Raw genomic sequence first — 21,134 nt, 5'->3', positions numbered from 1 at the left:
ATTTAAATTTTAGGCCAAAATAAAACAATGCTCTGTGGTCACCTGCAAATAGAAGCTGCTAGGTTTATGCATTTTTTTCTTCTAATAAAAAGTGCCCACTGCAATAAAGTATTATAAACCAAATATTACCTTTGTGATTTCTTTCTAATTTTTCTACAATACAGAAACATGGCATGATGAAAGTGATTAAAAACACATGTATTTATAGTGCATTCATAGCTTTATTTTAAGGACTGTATATAGCACGTACAAGCTGAAACAACTGCTCTGGTTGTTTCTTATAGCCTACATCTTTAGCAAAGAAAATCCTAATTTCATCACAAATCTTAGACCTTTCTAAGAATGTTAGTCTTAATTTTCAGTCACTCATATCTAGCTGAATTTTGGTTGCACAGAATTTTAGGTGCCTGTAAATAAAACCAGGCATTTGGCATACTGAACTAAGTGTAACAGATAAAAGAAATAGAATTGATAAAGGAGGTTTCTACTTTCTACTTAACTTTTGTTACATCCATTTATTCACACGAGGAAACTTGTTCTTCAGGAAATCATGCTGTCCAGCCAATCTTCAAGCTCTTCCTCAGTAACAGTTTTAGATGTACTTTGTTGTTGCTGTGGTGCTGTACTTTTCTCTTCAGGCACATCTGGTTTTAGAGGGTCTAGAAAAGCAAAAGAACAGTCTTGAGAAAGTGGAAACAATTCTGTACTGGCTCTTTATCACTGATCAGTTTGCTTTTTAATGCACAACTGACTATATTTTATTGAATCAGTCTCCTCCCTTGAAGAATAAAGTGTCATATTCCACAATCAGTAGCAACAATAAAAAAAAGAGAGAGGGAGACAGTCTGGTAAGCTCAACCATAGCAACGTGGCCCCATTCTGATTCAAGAGGAGGCAGGGCCTGATCTGCAGCAGACAGACTGTAGGTAAGTGAACCCTTGCTGTGATCTGTTCACAATCCTGCCAGATGCAGTTTTCTTTAATGTAGAAGAGCAGCAGGAGGACACAACAGTGGCTCATGTTGCACAGTTGCATGATAATCCTATGATTCCCTATTCTGACGGCAGTGTTTTCTTAAGGGATTTATACTGTGCTTTGGAGTGGGCATACCACTGCAATGAAAGATTTTGTCAAGATCCTCTTCAGTGACAAGGCTTGTTGTATTGCTTGTGGTGCTACTACATGTTCAGCTATGTATCTTTTGTACTTAATTTTTAGCACAGCAAGACAATCATACACAAAAATTGGGGATGGTAAAAATCCTTTTACATCATTGTAGGATGGGGAGGAGGACTACGGTCCATCAGAACTAACAAATGGTACCACAATTTCTAATGAAATTGTATCTCACAATTTCTGAAATATAAAATTGTTTTGGTAAAAAAAAAAAAAAAAAAAAAAAGCTTATTTTGTATAATCAATACTAGTAAAATTTGCAAATAGCATTTCTAATGCTATCAGTTCTTCTGTTATTATTATCATCACAGTGAACTAATGTCTGATAATGTTACATAAAAACTGTATTTTAATCTTCCACTTACTGAGAGTGTCTAACAGTTTTGTTTTGCCAAGTCATAAGACCAATGCTGTTCTGTAGAAGAATTAAAGCTTAAAATGAACATGCAAAAATGGTAAAACTTCAGTTCAGGGGGGAGTTAAAATAAAAAAAGAACAAATGGGTCAGAATATAGCCCCAGATACGTTAAATGCACTATGACAGAGAGTACTGCTAGCAGTACTGGTGACTTGCTGGTCATGAGCTTAAATACACTGCTGAGAAAGAGAACAACGAAAATTAAATAAAGGCACTGTAAGGAATTGAAATCTTACCGTTTTCTTTACTTTCCCCTTTCAAATTGTTCTCTGTTGCTGTGTTGTAGAATAATGCATCTGACACAGAATCAATAGGAGCATCTAGCTTTAGGAGAAGATCTAGTTCTTCATCCAAATGGTCAGTCTCATGCTTTGGTTGTTGAGGGGCTCTCTGGAATGGCTCTGCTGCACTTGCCACAGGACCATGTTTACTTGCAGGCTCTGATGGAGCAACAGAATCACCAACAGGATGGGAGCCCAACACTGTTTCATTCTGAGCCAAAGAATGTCTAAACAGAAGCTCTCTCCTCTTGCTGTCTTCAGTAATTTTAGATTTCATCTGTGGGAGCTCTGCAGGCGTTGATGCCTAAGAATACAAGAGAGGACTTAGTCTTTCTAATTATTATATAGAATATTAAAAGTCTATTTAATTTGGGCTGTAATTCAGACATCCTACATTTGATCACTTAAGAAGGCACAATGAAATTTAGCAGAATTGAATTCAGAAGTAAAAGTAAACTAAAGTTATCTTGATGATGGTTTTACAGTAATTATTACAAAATAAACAACCAAAAAACAAAACACATTTCCTTTTATCCCCTAATATGGAACATGAGATTGAATGATAAATCAACAAGTTACATTGTTTCACAAATACTTCTCTAAATCTGCTTCAATTATATATCATCAGTACTCTGAATTTTGGAGCGACTGAAGTCAGAATTTGGCTAGAAACTATCCATTTTAAACCTTCCCTCCAATATCTCCATCTTGAAAGCAAACTACATCACTAAATTCATGTCTAGCTGTGTACTTTAAAAAATAGATCTAAATTACAAAACTCAATCAAATATTGAAAAAACAGAAATGCCAACTCATTATTCAACTGTGGAACACACATCCTGTTTTTTTTTTATCAGGATGCCCTGGAATTAATACCACTGCAGTATATCTATCTGATGACCATGGAATTAATACCACTGCAGTATATCTATCTGATGACCACATCACCTGCCACAACAAGAAGACAAAGATTAGATGTCATAACACACACTGTATAACCCTGATAAGAGTTCTAGTCTTGGCCTTGCTTCGCTTGCAAGAATTTGAAAATAACATTTATTTGTAGATTCCCTTAGACATCACATCTGCAGACGTATTTGAGTTCCCCTAAGAATGAACATATTTGTGTCATTTCATGCAACTCTAAACAGAATTAATATTTCTATTAGAGTCATGTTTCTTTTTCCCTGCTTGAGTAGATGGATCTTATTTTGGTGTTTTGTTTTGTTTTTGTGTTTGTGTTTTTTTTTTTCATTTGTTTTCTTGTTTTTATATTTAAGTCTCATTAGTTCTTGTCCTCTTTTCACAGCCTGAAAAAACATTTTTGCTAATATTCTTTTGCACAATTTTCCTTAACCAGAGCATAACATTTTCTTCACGTGTTTGACTGACTGTTCTACCTGTTCTAGCACAGATGTCTGTTTGATTCATGGAACAAACATGTATGTTGATATTAGCCATATAGAAGAGTAAATCACACTTAAAATATTTACCTAATTGGAAAAAAAGTGAAAGCACTTCCAAAATCTGGTGCAAGTTTTTAATAGCTGCTTAAAAGAGAAGCAACTATAAGAACAGTTTAATTGCTCCATGTCAAACACTCAGATACCTGGTTTTACATCCAATACACTGCATATAGAAGCATTTTGTTTAAAGCTACCAACGAAGCATTAAAATGGGGTCTCCCGCTTCACCCACCTTTTGACATGTCAGTCTCAGAAGATTTACTTATAAAATACATTCAAGTTAAATTTTAAGACCAAGTTTAAAGAATTCATTCTAGCATAGATTATTTCACTTAGAATATTTCTGTTTTATTTTGAAAATTCACAGCATTACCTGTACAAGTTCAGCTGCTACATTTAACCTCAGATGTAGAGGCAGTTCCTGAAGGGCCTGGGCCAAAGACTGGCAGTCAACAGAAAGCACGGATAACTGAAATACAGAACACACAGTATACTTGAGTTAAAAAAAAAAAAAAAGGAACAACAACAACAAAAAATTCTTAATAACTTTAGTCTATTACTTTCTCTTGTTCCACACACTGAAGGAAAGTGAAGAACAATCTAAAAATATACAACATCTAAAAGATATTGGCAATAATAGCAGGAATTAAGTTTCAAAAGTACACATGCACAAAGCAGTTTGGCTAAATTACCATATAAACACCTACAAAGCCAATAATCACTTAGACAGTTAAAAATAGAGGATGAAGTTTTAAAGAAGATATATATGGAGTACTCCTTAGGCAAGGCATTGAAAATCCAAAGTAGGAAACAGTTTTGCAAGTTGACAATGTCATAAGAGGCTTTTCCAACTCTAACCCCTTTTAACCTGTGAACCTTTCCTTGCAGTGGGAATCACCAGTCTTTAATGAGTTACTAGTATTTTCTAAGCAAGTTAAGTAGTGTGTGCATAGCTCTCCTGTTTTTAATGCCTCAACAACATGGCCCTTCTTACGCTTGTTTCCCGATCATTTAAAACATCGTTTTGATGTTTCACAGAAGCAATAAACTACAGGTACACATGCTCCCAGGAAGATGTCAATCAAGAAAGATAAGCTACTGCTGCCCAGTCACTCAAAAAGTGCAATGGTCACTCATTCATGTGACAGGTATTAAGTTTCCTTTTTTTCTTGGAAAGCTGCATTTTTTTACTTAACATTCCTTCCTCCCTGTTGCTCATCTGTCTTGTAATGAACTCAGGTTGATATTTTACAAATGATTAAAGTATTTTACAAATCTATTCTTTCCAGTCTCATTTTTCATTAAAGCTGTATTCCAGTGGTGTTTGCTGAGAGCAGATTTACAAAATAATAACAAAGAACTGAAGCAGTGGCTTTTAAAATTTCTGTCATCCAGATTCTGGACTTGATATTCAGCAATAAAAGGACTAAACAACCTAAATAATCTGTTGATTAGAATATTATGTCCTAAATAACAATTTTATTTTATACATGGATCAGTGATCACCATCAAAGAGGATTCATTGCTATTAGTAACCTCAAAAAGTCTCCAACAAGCAACTCATGAACATCGCAGCTGTTATGCAGCAATGAGCTAAAACTACAGAAAACCCAGCTCCTTCTCAGGTATTGAAGACCACAGATGGCCTCTGTATGTTTGCACAGGGCAAGGAAAATAATATGAACACAGTAACAAGAAACTGTAAAAAGTCAAATAGCACTGAATAACATTCAAGTGCGTTTGGGAAGAGCTAAGTACACTCACAAAAAGATTAATGTGAATAAAACATTGTGAATGAAGGAGAAAATAGGGTCAGGGAAGAGGGGAAAAACTGAGGATGAAGGAAAAGGGCAGTTCAGAGAATAACATAATGGAAGTAGGAATTCAGTATCCAAGTAGATATTTCACTATAAGTGGTATTTGAATAAAAAAAAAAAAAATACAGATCAAAGCAGAATTTAACAAATTATAAATGCTTCATTTCACATGCAACTATTTGCTCATAGAAAGCAGCAGAAGAATACTTTTTTGCTGGAACTGCCAATTTTTACTGAAAAATCCAAATGATTACTACCTGTGATTTTTAAATTGCAGTGTTCTGAAACATTTTTATTGCATTTTTATCAATATACAATGAAGCACATTCAGATTTAATTTTTGTAAAAATTAAGGATAATAACAACATGAAAATTTGTTCTTGTTCATGTCACAGTTACGTTTCCATTCCACTTTTTTCAAAGCTGTTTTGTCATTCCTTTCTACAAATAATAGGGACTCATAAATATCTGCAACTATTTGCATGCCTTTTCTGCTTCATTTTGTTCCATCACATTGACTTCGGTTTATGATTCTGTAGTAACTTCAAGTACGTGATGAACAGACAGGCAAAGAAATAGAAACAATTAAGCTAAAAGGCAAAGGCAAGGAACTAAGCAAAGTGGATTTAGGATGAAAATAAGGACTGAATCCAGCTTTCACAGAAAAGAAAAATGAGCCAGAAACAAAGAGGCTGAAGACCAGAGACTGTGCAGTCTTGGCATGGGCAGACAGAAGAGTATCTGTGACATTGACTGGCAATGCAAAACTTGACTCTCCTCACAATGGTTTCAGCATACAAATGAATTTATACATTCAAATCAGCTAAATGGTATAATGGCAAGCCAATGAGGAAATCATAAAAAAATTAATATTCTGGATTTGCACAGAGAAGAGGGAGCAAAGGTCACATACTTCATTACTGGCATGCTATACACTGGGAGAGGGAGGAACTGATAAGAAAAAAAAAAATCACTGAAAGACCATATCCCACTGATGGTTTAAACAAATGCCATGCAAGCCACTTAATTGCATTTCTACATTTTAATTTGACTTTGCAACCTTAATGTAACTTTTATGCAAGGAAGGCAGCCTCAGAAATCAAGACACTTTCCAGTATCCTGATACAACGCACTTCTTGTTTCTTTGCCCTTTTTCATATTAGCACAGAGAATCAACATACAAATAATCTCAAACCTAGCCTGGGTCCCATAGTCATTTTGGGGCTGATGTTTCAAGTAGAGAACATGCACTGTTAATTTGAATTAACTGAAACACGCTTCATAGTCAAATATACAGATATATCCATTGTTGTGTTACAGTCATTTTGCTAAACTATTCTCTTGAATACAACTGAAAATGGAAGGCTGACTTTCTGTGTCAGTGGAGCAAGGTGAATTATCCTTCTTTGGATGGATTTGTGTGTTCTTTTCTTCTAATGTTACTTATAAACCTAGCCTGCTGCCTTGAATATTCTTCATTAGAAACGGAAAAGACTGAAGAGCCTCCAGCATCAAAGACAAATTAATAAATGTATCTACAAAATAAAGAGTGCTGTCATTGTATTATACAATTTGATGCTGAAAGTACAACTGCCTACATGTACATATTCAGTGCCAGAAAATTCTGTTACCTGTTTAGAGTATATGCTTTCTGTATCCCAATCTTTTTCTTCAGCAAAGCGAAACTGTGTAAAGGAATCTCCTACAAAACAAAAAGAAATAAAAAACATCTTTATCTTTTTTTTTTTTTTTTTAAATACAGCAACCTCCCCAAAATTCCAAACCCTACAGAAGTAATGTTAATCAATAAGCCTCACATATTAAGAAATTTTTCTGCTGCATTTAAAATAGGAAATTCCTCTTAGCCAAAGTACAACCGAATGATCTTTTAACATCTTGCTTACAAAATTGTTCTGAGAAAGGCACAACAGATTAAAAATTGAACGAGGCGGTGCTGGATGCCATGTCAACAAGCAGGACCTTCACTGAAAAGTCTGATTTGGATAACACAATAAGAATAGGTACAATATTCAGAATGCATTATTAACAGCTTTGAACATGCTGTAGATACACCTTCTCTATCAACATGCAACCCCCTCCTAAACTGGATTACAAACATACTGGAAATCAGTTTGTACCAGCCAAGTAAATACTTTTTGTTGACTGGTTGCTAAATTCTCCAAAATCCCTCTTTCTTGAACTAGTCCTTACTCCAGCATGCCATCAAAAAATGGCACTGAAGCAAATGAAGCATGAATCTTAATGTGTATGCACAAGGAACTGAATTAAAAGAAAACTTAAATAGGGCCAGTTAAACTACACACATAACCTCTAGCTATGGCTGGAACCTACCATGTTCCTCCCACACAGAAGTAATTTCCTCTTTCTATAGGTGGGTTATTATTTTGCTGTAAATGATTTCTATTGCAGTACCCCACTGGGTTTTGAAAGACAGTTCTATAAGCATATTCACTGCAAAAATACACCAAAATTCCAAGAAATAAAAAATAAATAGTAAGGTCTATCACAGATGAAACATGAAAGATTAGAGCTGCAGAGAATGAGATAGAACCTACTGAAATACTTAATCATCATCACTGGAACTACCAGGAAAACTTTCTAGGATCTTATGTGTTAAAATCTTTACGTAAAACAGTAATTAAACCATATTCTAACATTGATTACCCACAGTGTATATTCAAAAATAATTCTGGAATAATTAATACATGTTAATAGTTTATGATATATATATATATCATATACACACACACAAAACCAATATTCAGACTTTTCACCAAGCAAGTCACATTTTAAATGCTTCTATTCAATATACCACTGTCTGCACATTTTTAAACTTGAAAATCAATCATTTTAGACTCTGGCACCATTTAAAGAACCATTTAGTTTAAATAAACAAGTAAAATGGAAGGTGTGGGGCACACACACTTTGTTACACTTACAGTTCTTATTATCAACTCACAATGCATATTTGTGAACAAATATGCCATAAAAAATTCTCAGGAACAAGAGAATCTGAAAACCAGATGATGACCCGAGGTCTAGATTCAGTATGTGATAGCACAAAGCACGTATGCTGCTGATGCAGAGCATGGCATATGTCTTCTTAGACCATGCAGTTTGACAACAAATAGCTGTGTAGGGATCGCTATTAAAAAGAAACAGTTGAATTATTGCATGAAGGAGATTAAATTTGATTCTGGAAAAAATAAGTTATTCCACGTGCCTAACTGCAGATGCAAACGCTTAACTTGAGCACCCACAGTGCAAACAGCACCACTGTAAGTGAATCCCTCTGTTTCAAAACGTCTAGAACAAATAACTAAAGCTGAAATTTAAAGAAATCCAGATTCAATCTTCATTCTCATGATTTTACAATAGACAGTAAAACAGGCAGATTAATTTATGTATTAACCGCACATATTTTAAAGGTTCGATTTAGTTACAAATGCAAGTTTTTATTGGAAAAATAATTAAGCCAAGTGATCCTCAGAGTATTTATACTATTAGAACAAAGCAATTTATGTTTTCTTCAAGACAAAGGAGTAAAATTAAAGAAAAGGATAAGTTGGATGCTCTAGGTATCTGAGAATGACCAGATGTAAAGCAGTCGGACATATCTACTGCATGAGAAAAATCAGCCAGGATCAAAAGCTGGTTTATGATTCTCCACACTCATAAAGTTCAGAATAATAGATCAACAGATACCAGATACTCTATTGCTGAATTAAAGGCTATGACTTAAACTGTAGTTTAACTGGGCTCTTTAAATAAATTAACAAAGCATGCCTTTCAAATGGAAAAGCAATAACTACAATTCACAGTAGCACATTTAATGCAAATTATGTTAATGAGAATGTTGGTCTAACCAATTATCTTTTCACAAATTCCTTTACCCTGAAAATAATTTCCTTTTGTGCCATGAATACTAATCAAATGTCTTACAATGGCTCCAAGTTCCTTCCAGTGTAAGAAGTGCTTTTCTTCAATTGAATAGTTTTTATCTTACTTACAAACATGACTTGGCCTTCAAATACACAGCAACTAAAAATAATACGCTCAAGTAAACCTTACACACCATTTTTGATAAGTTTCACAATGTCTTAATAACCCTTTTTATAACATGCAACCTTACGATGAAAGAATAGCAGTTCTAAAACACCATGCTTTCCTAACACTTGAATACATTTTAAAGCTAAATCAATTGATTCAAATAGAACACGTTTCATAGTCTCATTAGCCCAATTATCTCTTCATATAAATATTCACTGAGTAGTGGATAAAACAAATCCTCCCTCTAACCTGTAATAAACATTTTCTAATACCTGAAATTATAAGGAGTATGAAAGTTGAAACACTGAAAAAAACATTTCAGCATGAAAACAAAACTGACACTCCAGTAGCATAATTTTGTTCACTTCGACTTTCTAATTCATTAGAAACAAAAGACACAAAACATGACTGAAGATAGAAGAAAAATATTCTGTGCTTTTAGATTTCAACAGGTTTTCAAATTGGGGGTGAGTGGGAACAACCAATGTAACATGGTTGCACATGTTCTGACATGACATACGGAAGAACTGTGAAGACAAATACAAGAATCTAAATAATTTTTTAAAACAGAATAACAGAATTTATCTTCTCCCAAACAAGCCTTTCTGATAAACTCACTTGGGGTTTTCCAACTTCTGTTCATTTTCCACTTATTTTATTATGGGAGCTCAAGCCTCTATCTACATGTCTGTTTGGTCAGCAAAATTATATGCAATAAATTTATGCTGGCAGTATGTAGCTGAACCAAATAAACCACATCAGAAAACTACAACTCAGCTACATCTGGGAAATTAACAATGAGACCCCAAATATCTCAAAAAGCACCCTGTACCTGCTGCTATGCTGGCTAAAGCTCTTCCCAAGTTACCGCATTGAGAAATTCCCACCAAAGATTAAAACATCTATCTTTATTCTAAAGATCTTAGCCAATTCTGCAAGTTATCTCCTTCTCTCTGTATTGATCCTTTGTTCATTACCATAAACAATGTACCATCAATACCAGCTATCTGCCAATCTTCTTCATAGGCTTCAAAAATGAAGGCGGAAATAGATGTTACTTTTAGAGTGGGAAAAAAAAATCAGATTCTCCAACTTAACACTTTTCTGCAGTGAAAAACAATCTGAGTTGCAGAGCTCAGGCAGGACTGATGCTTGAAATCTTACACAGCATCAGTGGTTCATACAGGAATCTGACCAACTCTCTCGAGGAGTCAGGAGGAGAACAAGCAAAATTTTCTTTTCTTATATTAGCTCAAGACTTCCTGTAGAAGATCCGAGAGAGAAATCTATAGATCAAAGGAAAAGGTAGGGAACTACTAAGTCATGAATTTTGACCTAACTTATGAGCACAAAGAGAAAGCTAAAGCTTACCAGCCGTTTGTGATGGATTACTTATGAGTGCAACTTTCTCTAGCTGGAGGAAGAAGCATGAGGAAGAACTTCCACCTATCTGTGCCTTGCTCTAACTAGGAGATTTTGAAAACAACATGGAAACAGCAAGAATGGTGGAACAGGCAACTTGGGATGTCATCAGAACCAAAACATTTTTCTTATTGTTACAAAATATTTCCACATGTTGGGATTTACAGAGCAGTCTATCTACAATTGATGCTTATTTTAAATAAAATATCTTTGGAGAAATATGACAGTAGATTTCCCTTTATAGGACACCTGATGGTTCTCCTTCTTTTCTCCTACAAAAGGAGACTTACTGATACACAACAAATTGATTAGAAATATTCCTCCAACCCTAGAGAATCTATGTTCTGCAAGGGGTTATTATAAATAATTGTATACACATTATAAACAGATAGAATAATGTGGCCATAGAAAAGTAGCATATATTATAGGGAAGCAGACGTTTGGAAGACACAAAGCTTCATGGCAGTTCTATTAACATCACAGATTTCTTTTTAGTATTATTATTATTTATTTCTCTACTTTGATAGCATACACACTGTAACTATTACTTTTACTATGACTAAGGCTGCAGTGCTCTACTTAGGAAATGTGCCATACACATAGACTGAGTAATAGCAATTTTCAGAACGTGGGCATACAAAAACAACAGATAAAGACCCTGTAAGAACTCAACGTCTATTAATTTTCTTCAAATATTATTAAGATCACTACATGCAAGTAACTGCAAAGTCTGTCTTTTATCAAGAACATGACAGCTATTTCCAAACAACGTGCCTTCACCACAAATACTTCAGCACAACCTACAGTTTTCCCTGGCTCTGCTGTTCACCAGTAGGCTGCAGAGCAATGTATTACAAAATCCAGAAGGCTTACTGCACAGCTCAGCATAAACATTGGAACTCGCAAAAGAATATATATCCATAGGAAAATACTTTTAAATAACATTCTTCTACTGACACCAGTAGAAGATCTTGAGCTCTGTGCAAATATATCAATGCCAAAGATACTTGTAGCCTGCGCTGTGAACTGTAAAGCATGTTTGTAACCAGACTCACAAAGAACAATGTTCAAAATTAACTCCCTGACACAACCACACACTGCTACTAGTCATGTTAAAAATAAATAAAATAAAATAAAATAAAATAAAATAAAATAAAATAAAATAAAATAAAATAAAATAAAATAAAATAAAATAAAATAAAATAGAAGGATAATTTGATCAGGGTTAAACCAAATCCACAAAAATTTAAATCATGTTTCATCATGTTGCAGAGTAAGAAAGGAGGGATCTTGGGAAACTGGGGCCACTTCTGGAACAAAGAGCTTCTACATCGGAAGAACAGGGTGAATTTAACATACAGAGGGACTAGTTGATTTTCAGAGGTTCCTTCCAACCTCAGTCATTCCATGATTTTGTGAACAAGGCTGCAGCCTCTTGAAAACCAAGGTCAGATGCTAGTTTTTCAATTGAGAAGGACAGCAAAGCCAACAAGTGCCAGAGAACATAATGGTTAAAAGAAAAAAAAATAAAGAGGGAGAGAGAGAAAAAAAAAAAACCATAGAATTTCTGTTTGTTTTCTTTTTAGTAAAAGCTAAAGCAGAGGTTAACAATAGTCAATAAAGGAAAACAGAACAAACAAAAGGGTATTCAAAGATGTTCAGAGAAACAAACAGCAGTACTTCTGCTTCTGCATGAAGACAGGTGACCAAGAAATAAGCCAGAAAAGGCTGGGCCCCTTGCCACCTGATGGTGCAGATGCCACAAGTTTGTATGGATGCAAGAAGGGAGAGATTAGTGCAAGGAGAACTTAAATTTAAATACAAAGATTCCATATCTGGCTCTGGAAGTCCTTGGGACATAAATTGTTGCAGGCTATGAAAGTATTTGGGAAAGTAGCCTGTCAGATGGCATGTTCAAGCACCTCACCTCAGATAGACCCTGCATCTACTTCAATACAACCAACCTCAGTCTAAACAAAGGTCTAGTTTTTATCTGTTGAACTCTACAGTTAGTTATCTTAATTAGTCATCTTTCTACAAGAAAAACAGGAAGAAAGAGTAGGGAATGCACAGATATGTTTTTATAGTTCTTTTTGAGTTGATTCAAATTTTATGTCTGCAGTGCGTAAGGAGACAACAGACACAACTATGTATCTGTTGTATCTACCATGCAGGAAACCACATAGACAGCACTTAGCAGACCTCTCCACTTCGTTAATAACTTTTCCACATTTTCTTTAGTGCATCAATACTTTTTACATGCAATTTTTCTTAAATATTTCATGGCAATAGGTCTTAGAATGCAACAAAAATGCAAAATATTAAAACAAAATGCATTGGGGAAAAAAAAGCATCCAAATGTAGTAGCCTTATGTCCTTTTCATAAGCAGCAATTCCATCTTGTCCATGATTCACTTTTTTACTGAATAAACATTAAAATGATATTTAAGTGTGAACTTACTGATTTCCCCACAGGTTAAACTTAAACCTTTCATTAAGTTTAAGCTAGTCACCTTAAATATTTACATTTTTCCTGATGCTTTATGACATTTTCTAGTGTCGTTTTTCTCAGGTTACTAATTTACAACATACTTAGTGATTTTTAAATGTCATTGCAACCAACTTGGAAGATGAGACAAAGTATAAAACTCCACAGAATACGCTGGGTTTTGAGCAGTATCACTGAGAAGAAAGGCTGAAAAAAGGCAAAGATCCCCAGGTCACTTAATGCATAAACACTCCTGAGCAGAGGAGCAGAGACTTCTCGTTTATTTATGTTTAGTAGTGGGAGGAGGGCACAGCAGGAAGTGCAAGGTGACAGTCTCCCTACAAATTCTCTTCAGGATGCAAGGGGTGGGCATCTTAGTATCTTTTGGTAAGCTGCAGGACTGCATTCACTGGCCTGGTTTGTTTTGTGGTGTTTTTTTGTTTGTTTGTTTGTTTTTGCCTTGTCTTATTTAAACAAAATTCCATGTTAACCAAGTCCACTACATTCATTTAGATTATTGTTCATTCTACCTCCCAAGTCAACAGTGCATTCAATACTGTTGTATTGCAGCTGGAAGGTGGGAATGCCACACAATTCTTTATATCAGATTTATTTTTGCACCTCGCCATTTAAGAAAACTTTATATCTACTTGTCGTGCTTAACTAAGAGCAATTGCATTGCCTAAATTTGCAGTAGGCAAACCACCATTTTCTGTAAATATGCTGCTAGAATATTTGGCCTGAAAACTTCAAAGCTCTTCAAATATCTTTGAGAGATATACAAAGAGCAGCAAACAAAATAACTTCACTCCACATTGTACCTCCTTCAAAAAAACCCTCTACTTTTCAAAAATAAAGACGACAATAATCTCAGAGCTAACAAGTTAACAATTTTAAGTAATTCTTTATTTTAAGCAGCCTGCTATTTTTGTCCTGCTAATAGTCAGAAAAAAAAAAAAAAACTTGGCAAATTAGAGAAAAAAGTCTGTTAACTGAAGTTCTTACAGATACAAACATTGGGAAACTTCTCTTTCCCTCTCCCTCTCCCCCTTGCCTCCAATTTTAATAGCAGACAAGTCATGAAAGTTTAAAACAATTTGACAATTCACTATTCAAGCTTCAATTTTAGGCATTTAAAGCCAGTCAATTTTTGTCGATGGTACCCACATACATTCTTTGGCAGCCCTTGCACTATTAGAATTTCATAACCCAACAAAGCTATTCTATTTTTTTCTTAGTGTTACAGTTTTATTTGCCACTCTGTACTTGACAGAACATTTACAACAAAGTGCACGATTATAGAATCAATAAATATTATTTATGCTGCTGTGCTGGGTATTTTTAATAACATCACTTCAGAATTAGTTCCTTTTTTCCCTAAAGTAGAATTCACTGTTAATGAAAGTGGTACAGGACACCATGTCTGTAAGACTTTCCAAAGCATTCACAATTTATAAATACAGGCCTAAAAATATTCAAGCATTTTGATATACTGAGTATGAGGCTTGGCTTTCTTGCAATAAAACATGAAAAGAGATACAGCTTCAGAAAACAAAACACAGGAGGATTTTCTTCTGATACATTAACAAAATGACAAGGATTAAAATTAGCAAAGAGCAAACCATTTCTATAAGCATGCGAAAGCCTGGGAAGTTTTTGCACATGCAAGGTACTCCTAACTCTCCAAAGACATGAAGTGCACTGGCTTATCAGAGAGTTCTCAGCATCAACTTAAAGCTAACAGCAGACTGTTAAGCATTCATTTCAGATGAAAAACTCCAAGCAAGCAGCATACTGGATTTGTCTTACTGAAGGCTAGGAAGCCACTACATTCTCAGTCCCATTTACATTTCTAAGGAAAAAAAAAAAATCTCTAAAAGCTAGAAGCCTAGCTTTATTTTTAAAGAAACTTTCTTTTTATAAACTTATAATTATCTACAGAGGAGTTTTCCCATTGCTACATATGAATTGTTCAATGCAAAGCTTAAAACTCTGTGTTAATAGAAGTTCAGTTCTTCTGAAAAGTGAAAAATAATTGCTTACTGTCTACAAGTCTTTGGGTCATGCTAGAAAGGAAGCTGTAGCCACATACAAGCTTCTGCTCATCTTCTTTATCAGGTACCTTTATGGTATTGTAATGAATTTACTGGAAATAAATAAAGCCTGGGTTAGTTAGCTGAAGTAAAATCATCAGTGTCTGCAGTGTTGGCCCTGGGCTGCCCCTGAGCAGGGCGCAGCATTCCATGTTCCTACCTTACAATACCTCCTAGCAACGTACCTGCAGCCTTCTTACTCAAGCTCTCCTTGCATGGCAGTAACAAGAAGTACAGCTGTCACACAAGTTAAAAAACATAAAGAGATGATATAGAATGAAGAACTACAGTTTTGTGGATGACAAACACCATCTGGGCTGCATATTTACCACTGACACAGAGTGATTCGTGGGTCTGAATAATGCACATTTGTTTTTATTTAATTATCCTGTGTTCATATCGCACAGGATTGAAATGTGTGCTCTAGTGTTCATTTTTAAATATCCCCTTGGAGAATTTGTTTTCCATCACTGTATTGACATACTATTAAATAGCATCATAGATATATCAAATCTCAGTTTTTTAAGTATTGAAGGAAGTGATGTATCAGGTAATGAAAATAAAGCTAAAAAGAAAAAAGTGTCATATATACTGACGAGACATACTCACTTTCTATCACTGTTTATTTGGGGATTTTTCTGTGATCTAGTTCTGCAGTCCAAAAATATGGCTTGCAGATTACTCCTTAATGTATGTTAATGTTGGGTTAAAGCTTTCCATGCCTATTCATTCATCACCCTGCTTGTTCGAGCCTTGCTTTTATGGTTATTTTTTAGCTTTTTATATTGTTTAAATCAATTCTTCCAGATTTCTGACCATGATTGTGGTATTTAAAGTCTCTCTCGCCTACCTGGAACACAGCAAACAGGTGCTGATCACCAAGTTCTTTACTTCAGCAGAAAATAACCTGTGAATCACACAGAAAGAACTAAGTACTCTCTCCCCTTTGCCATTTCATATTGCACTGCTTTGTGATAAACATTTCACTGTGCTCAGAAATACACGACACCTTTTGAACACTATTCTTAGTGTTTGCTTTCATTTTTAATGTGGCGAGAACATAGCGCTTCAAAGAACCAGAGTCTACTAATAATTTTGGGGTGACAACAAGGTCTAGGCTGCACTCACAAGCCTGTTGATAGCCTAACATACAGCCTCATCATTTGATGAAAAGATGAAAAGTCACCTCTTCTAGGTGCCAGAGGAGTTTTTTCACAGGCTTCAGCTAGCAAACATTATTGTTGCACATCTAAAGGTCAACTCAAAAATGGGAACAATCTTCTCTGCTGGGAAGGCGAGTACTGGGAGTGGATGGAAGGAAAAAAGTCTCCCTTCACTGCCACCAAGAAGAAGATGTATGGTACTGCAGTGCTGTAAAATACAGCCCATTTACAGACTTACAACATCTTTCGTAAAACTCTAAAATCTACAAACGAATTAAAGATCTAAGATTTGTATTTGTTACCAGTCCTACTACCACCAAAACAGCATCTTCCTGCAGAAGGCTGGTACTTAAGTAAACATTTTAAAATCACTTAAAAAAAAAAATAATATGGCTACTACAGGAGCAAAATGAAATTGAATGCTCAGATGAATGATGATCTGGTTAAGGACTTACGCAAATTCTAATGAACCAAGCCACTAAGCTCAATTTAGCAACACCTTCGCTTTGTAATATTCCACAGCACCCAAAGGGAGGAAGTAAATTTTGCTTGTTTTTCACATCACCTGGCTTGTTTTTGCTAAGTGCAAGCAAACAATGAAGTCATTCTAACATGACTCCAAACTTTCCCAAAATGCAGTAAAAGTTAACAGTAAAGTTAAAGCTTTAACTTGTTAAGAAGTGAATTAAGGAATTGATCATATTCTCACTTAAAGGACAAAAGACAAACGCTTCCAGACGATTGTATATCCATTGAGGAACTTCCAGTTTTCAGAAGACAGACTTCAAAGTATTTAGAGATTACACATATCTGTCTAGTAATATCATGCAGAGGCTTGCAGAACCACTTCCCACAACACATTATTTTCCAAGTGTTTTCAAAGTCACAAAAAACAATAGTGGAATGAGTACTTCCCATACAAACTTGCCACTAAAGGTCTAAAGGTCCAATCAATCATTCAATAAATAAAAGTCTATTTGGGTCTGTTAAACTACTGCAATAATTCAGTTGTATATTACATACGGGGACATCTAGGATTCTCTCTCTACAAGTCGAATTAAAATTTACTTGAACTGCCAAAGCTCACCTGCACTTTATTCTTGAGACATGAATTTTTGTAACCAGCTCCCTTACCTACATCTAATCCATGACGAATTACTGCAGAAGCTAAACATACTGCAAAGCCAGCTTAGATGGATGACTCACAACTAGGAATTAGCCCTATTGGAGGGAAAAGCAAAACCAAAGACAGTTTGGGAAGATATCACACACTTCTAGTAAAATATGTTTAACTTATCAAATCTTCAAATCTTAATCTTAACTGTGACCTCAAAGGTAGGGTGGGGTACCTATCACAAAAATCTTAGAGTAACGTCAGGTGTAAAAAAGGTACAATGGATTGTCATCCAATTATACTTAGTGATCAAAAAATAGATTGCTGTACTTTTAGAAAAGTGTTTCATTGCATTATGTAGTACCACAACATTTAAGACTAATAATTCATCAGTATTACACCTTAAAAAAGTGCAATAAAATAAATGCAAAAACACCCTTAAATGCTGAAAAGCTGTGCATCTCACTAGTTCTATGAAAATGAAGACACAACAGTTGAATATGACTCACATCTAAAATACATATGAAAAATATTGTCGCCCTTAATTGAATGCATTCAACTCAGAGAAATAAAACAAGGCTTGACAATGGATAATCTTAGAAACAATCTTCTATGACTTCTGTGACTGATGAAATGCACACCAGGAAATTTCAGAAAATGCCACCTACAGAATTCATGAGCAATCTTTCTGTTTATCTTGTATACATTTCATTGTGAGACTTTCCAAGCAAGGTAATAAAAGGGCGATGGAAGTCATCAGCCTTACATTACGCCAGACTTACTCAAGGATATTTACAATGCAGATACCTCAATCCATTTTCAGTCATAGATAAAATTATGAGCAGAAACCAGTTGCTATTTTGCAAACCCATATTACGCTAGTGGGTGTTTTAAAGAGGCCTCTAAAACTTCTGGCCTTAAAATTAAGGTGCCTAGTCTGTGGTAGCCTGTGCAGCTGGTTGTGCCAGTGGGCATATGAGTACATTATATTCAGTGCTCACTACTAGTTGAACCTGCAAACAGGAAAGCAGCAGCCATGTCCACTGGCTTGGGCTGGACAAGCCCCAGGGACTCTGGGCTGAGCAGAAGGAATCCACCAGAGCTGCTGACAGTAGCAGCTGCTTATAACATCCCTTAACAATAACAATCAAGGAACTCGCTCTAAATTTTTTATTCTGAATAATGAAGGCGAACCTCTTCATAACCATCACACAATGTAAGGAAGAAAACTAAAACTGTATCTCAATAATTCAATCAGTGCAAATTTCTTTTGATAGATGTGTTCAGTGTGCTTGAGTAAGACTGTCACTGTGAAAGAATATGAAGTAAGACAACAATGTTTTCTACTTTTTTCTTTGTGGCTAGAAGGTGAGCATGTTTCATGAAAATGCGCAGAAGTGAACGTGGCTACCAGATGAAGGAGATGCCAATAGATAAGAGCCAGATTCATGACTGGTATCATTTTGGTATAACAAGGAATATTATATCCTATGTACAATACTGCCATAAGCAAATGTGAAAATGTCAAGAGACCATCAACTGGAAAGTACCATACACATATGCTAGATTCAGATAAACCATTGGAGAGGTTCATTCACTACATGTCTAATGCATCATTGAATGTATTTGATAAAGTTAAGAACAAAGGGAAACGTGGCACTGATTATGTTATCATTAAAATCTTTTCATTGGAAAATGTGTCTTCATGTATTTCTTTCTTTCTTCAGTTTGAGAAGCTGAGTTTAAAAGGCATTATAAATTCTAATTCAGATGATTGTAAACATTGCATTTGGTATAGTAAAGCGAATTACTTCTCCCAGCTTTTGTCATCCAAATGTGTCCTGAGAGTCACACATATAGACTGTATGTTTAAAACAATTACGAAAACTAAAACTGCTGGGCCTACTTTGAATCACAAGTAATTCCAGGTTACTTGACAGTAATAGCTTAAGGCAGAAAAGCGTGTATCAATTGTATAAATATGGCTCTATACCAAGCCTTGATTCAGACTGTCCCTAGAACAAATATTGTAATGCGTATTGTCTGGAGTTTTACAGATGGATATTGACTGAAATCCTACATTGTGGACTCCTTGTTGTGACCTATCTTCCAAAATCCCAGGAAGTTTTGCCCTCTCAAAAAAAAACAGCTGCTCTACAATGCACTTATCTGGACTGTAGATTCATTTAGCTTCTTGCATGTCTATAAATAAATAATGGAAAAAGCTACTGCATGAGGTGCTACATGTCTGTAAGAGGTCACCTGTCATAAAAGGTGACTAAGTTCAGACTGGAAACTGCAAACTTGATTTCACGGTGCAGATTGTCGTCCATTAACAGTGCATTTGCTTATGCTTCTTTGAACCCAGAATTGTGGCTGTAGATTTTACAGGGCAGATATAGTTAAAAGGTCTACTGTGTGATTTTTTAGGGGGTACCTTTCATAAGAGGCTGTTCAAAAGGGTAAACAAACTTTCTACAGGCATATTATTTGAAGGTGTCCTCTTATACCTTTTATATTCTTGGACCAGACCTATGACTGTATTTGGTAATTGCTGAATTTATTCTTTGGACACGTCTTTCATAAGCCAGTCATCTTCATACAAGAACTGCACAGCATGGCAGCATACACAGGCCACAGCTACTGTGGTGTCTTCCTAAATATTCCCACTGCCATTGAAAGGTCAAACAAGCACCTACACAGATGCTTAATACAAGAACATAATAAATGCTGTATTCTGGTTAAGAATCTCAGAATGTTGGCTGGATGGTTACTTACAGAAGTAGGTACCTTTGCTATTGTTTTTAATCTGGAAATGGACATAAAACGACCACTGTGCATACGACACGGCAGATGGAAGTGTTCAATTCCTCAACTGAATTCAGCAACTTTCTTCTTTGGAAACAAGAAATAATAAAGTCTCTTCCTCTGTGATAAGAAGATACATGCCTCCGGCTATGATAAGGGCTTACTGCTTCTTTCAATAGTTTTTCAATGAGACACGCTCCTAGAGAGTAGAAAAAGGACAACTCAAAACAGATAATATGTGCATTTTGTGAATTGTTTACCCCTTTGATCAGCAGTCTTTTCTATGATCTGAAAAAAATTACAGATGCACTTTTCTTATGGGCAGAGGATTATGAAGAACAGATATGATCAAGATTAAACAACCAGTCAGAATGTGTGCTCGCTTGGTGAAAACTGTGTCAGCTAATCTACTGTCATCTCCCTGGGTTTCTCTACAGGTTTCAAACACTGACAGAAAGCAGTCACTAAAATCTGATCACAAATATCCCTGTCCTAAAGCTCAAGTACATGATTTCACACTGCCATATTTCAAATCTGTTGCTCTGGATGGATACCATTAAATTGTGGGTTTATGTGACTGCAAGAAATACCACTGTTTTATAAAAGTTCCTACATATGTGATGTTTAAGACTTGAATAAAAGTAGATAATGTTTTATTCCCTCAGGATCTCAAATAAGGCTGAGAAATGTGCAGATGTTATAGCTACCCAGAAATACAAAGAAACATGGGATAAGCAAAAATTCTCATTGCATTTTTCTCCTATCAATCAGCGGGTACAATATTAGCAGCTTCTGGTTTATTGAAAAATATTTTTGG

At 35.3% G+C, this 21,134-nt stretch overlaps 1 protein-coding gene across 1 annotated transcript in view; it reads right to left on the bottom strand.

Moving 5' to 3' along the window:
- Positions 1 to 211: 211 nt before the first annotated feature.
- AVEN (apoptosis and caspase activation inhibitor) overlaps positions 212 to 21,134 on the bottom strand; it is a 97,892-nt gene continuing 76,969 nt past the window's right edge. Inside the window, exons 3-6 of the mRNA XM_082761318.1 lie at positions 6,790 to 6,860; positions 3,715 to 3,810; positions 1,831 to 2,179; positions 212 to 659 (exon numbers count right to left, since the gene is read on the bottom strand). Coding sequence (XP_082617444.1) covers positions 541 to 659; positions 1,831 to 2,179; positions 3,715 to 3,810; positions 6,790 to 6,860 — 635 coding nt within the window. The 3' untranslated portion in view covers positions 212 to 540. The remainder of the gene's footprint in view (positions 660 to 1,830; positions 2,180 to 3,714; positions 3,811 to 6,789; positions 6,861 to 21,134) is intronic.

Source organism: Aythya marila (genome assembly GCF_965140915.1).
Source record: "Aythya marila genome assembly, chromosome: 5".
NCBI lineage: Eukaryota > Metazoa > Chordata > Aves > Anseriformes > Anatidae > Aythya > Aythya marila.
This window is presented reverse-complemented; position numbering and strand designations above follow the sequence as displayed.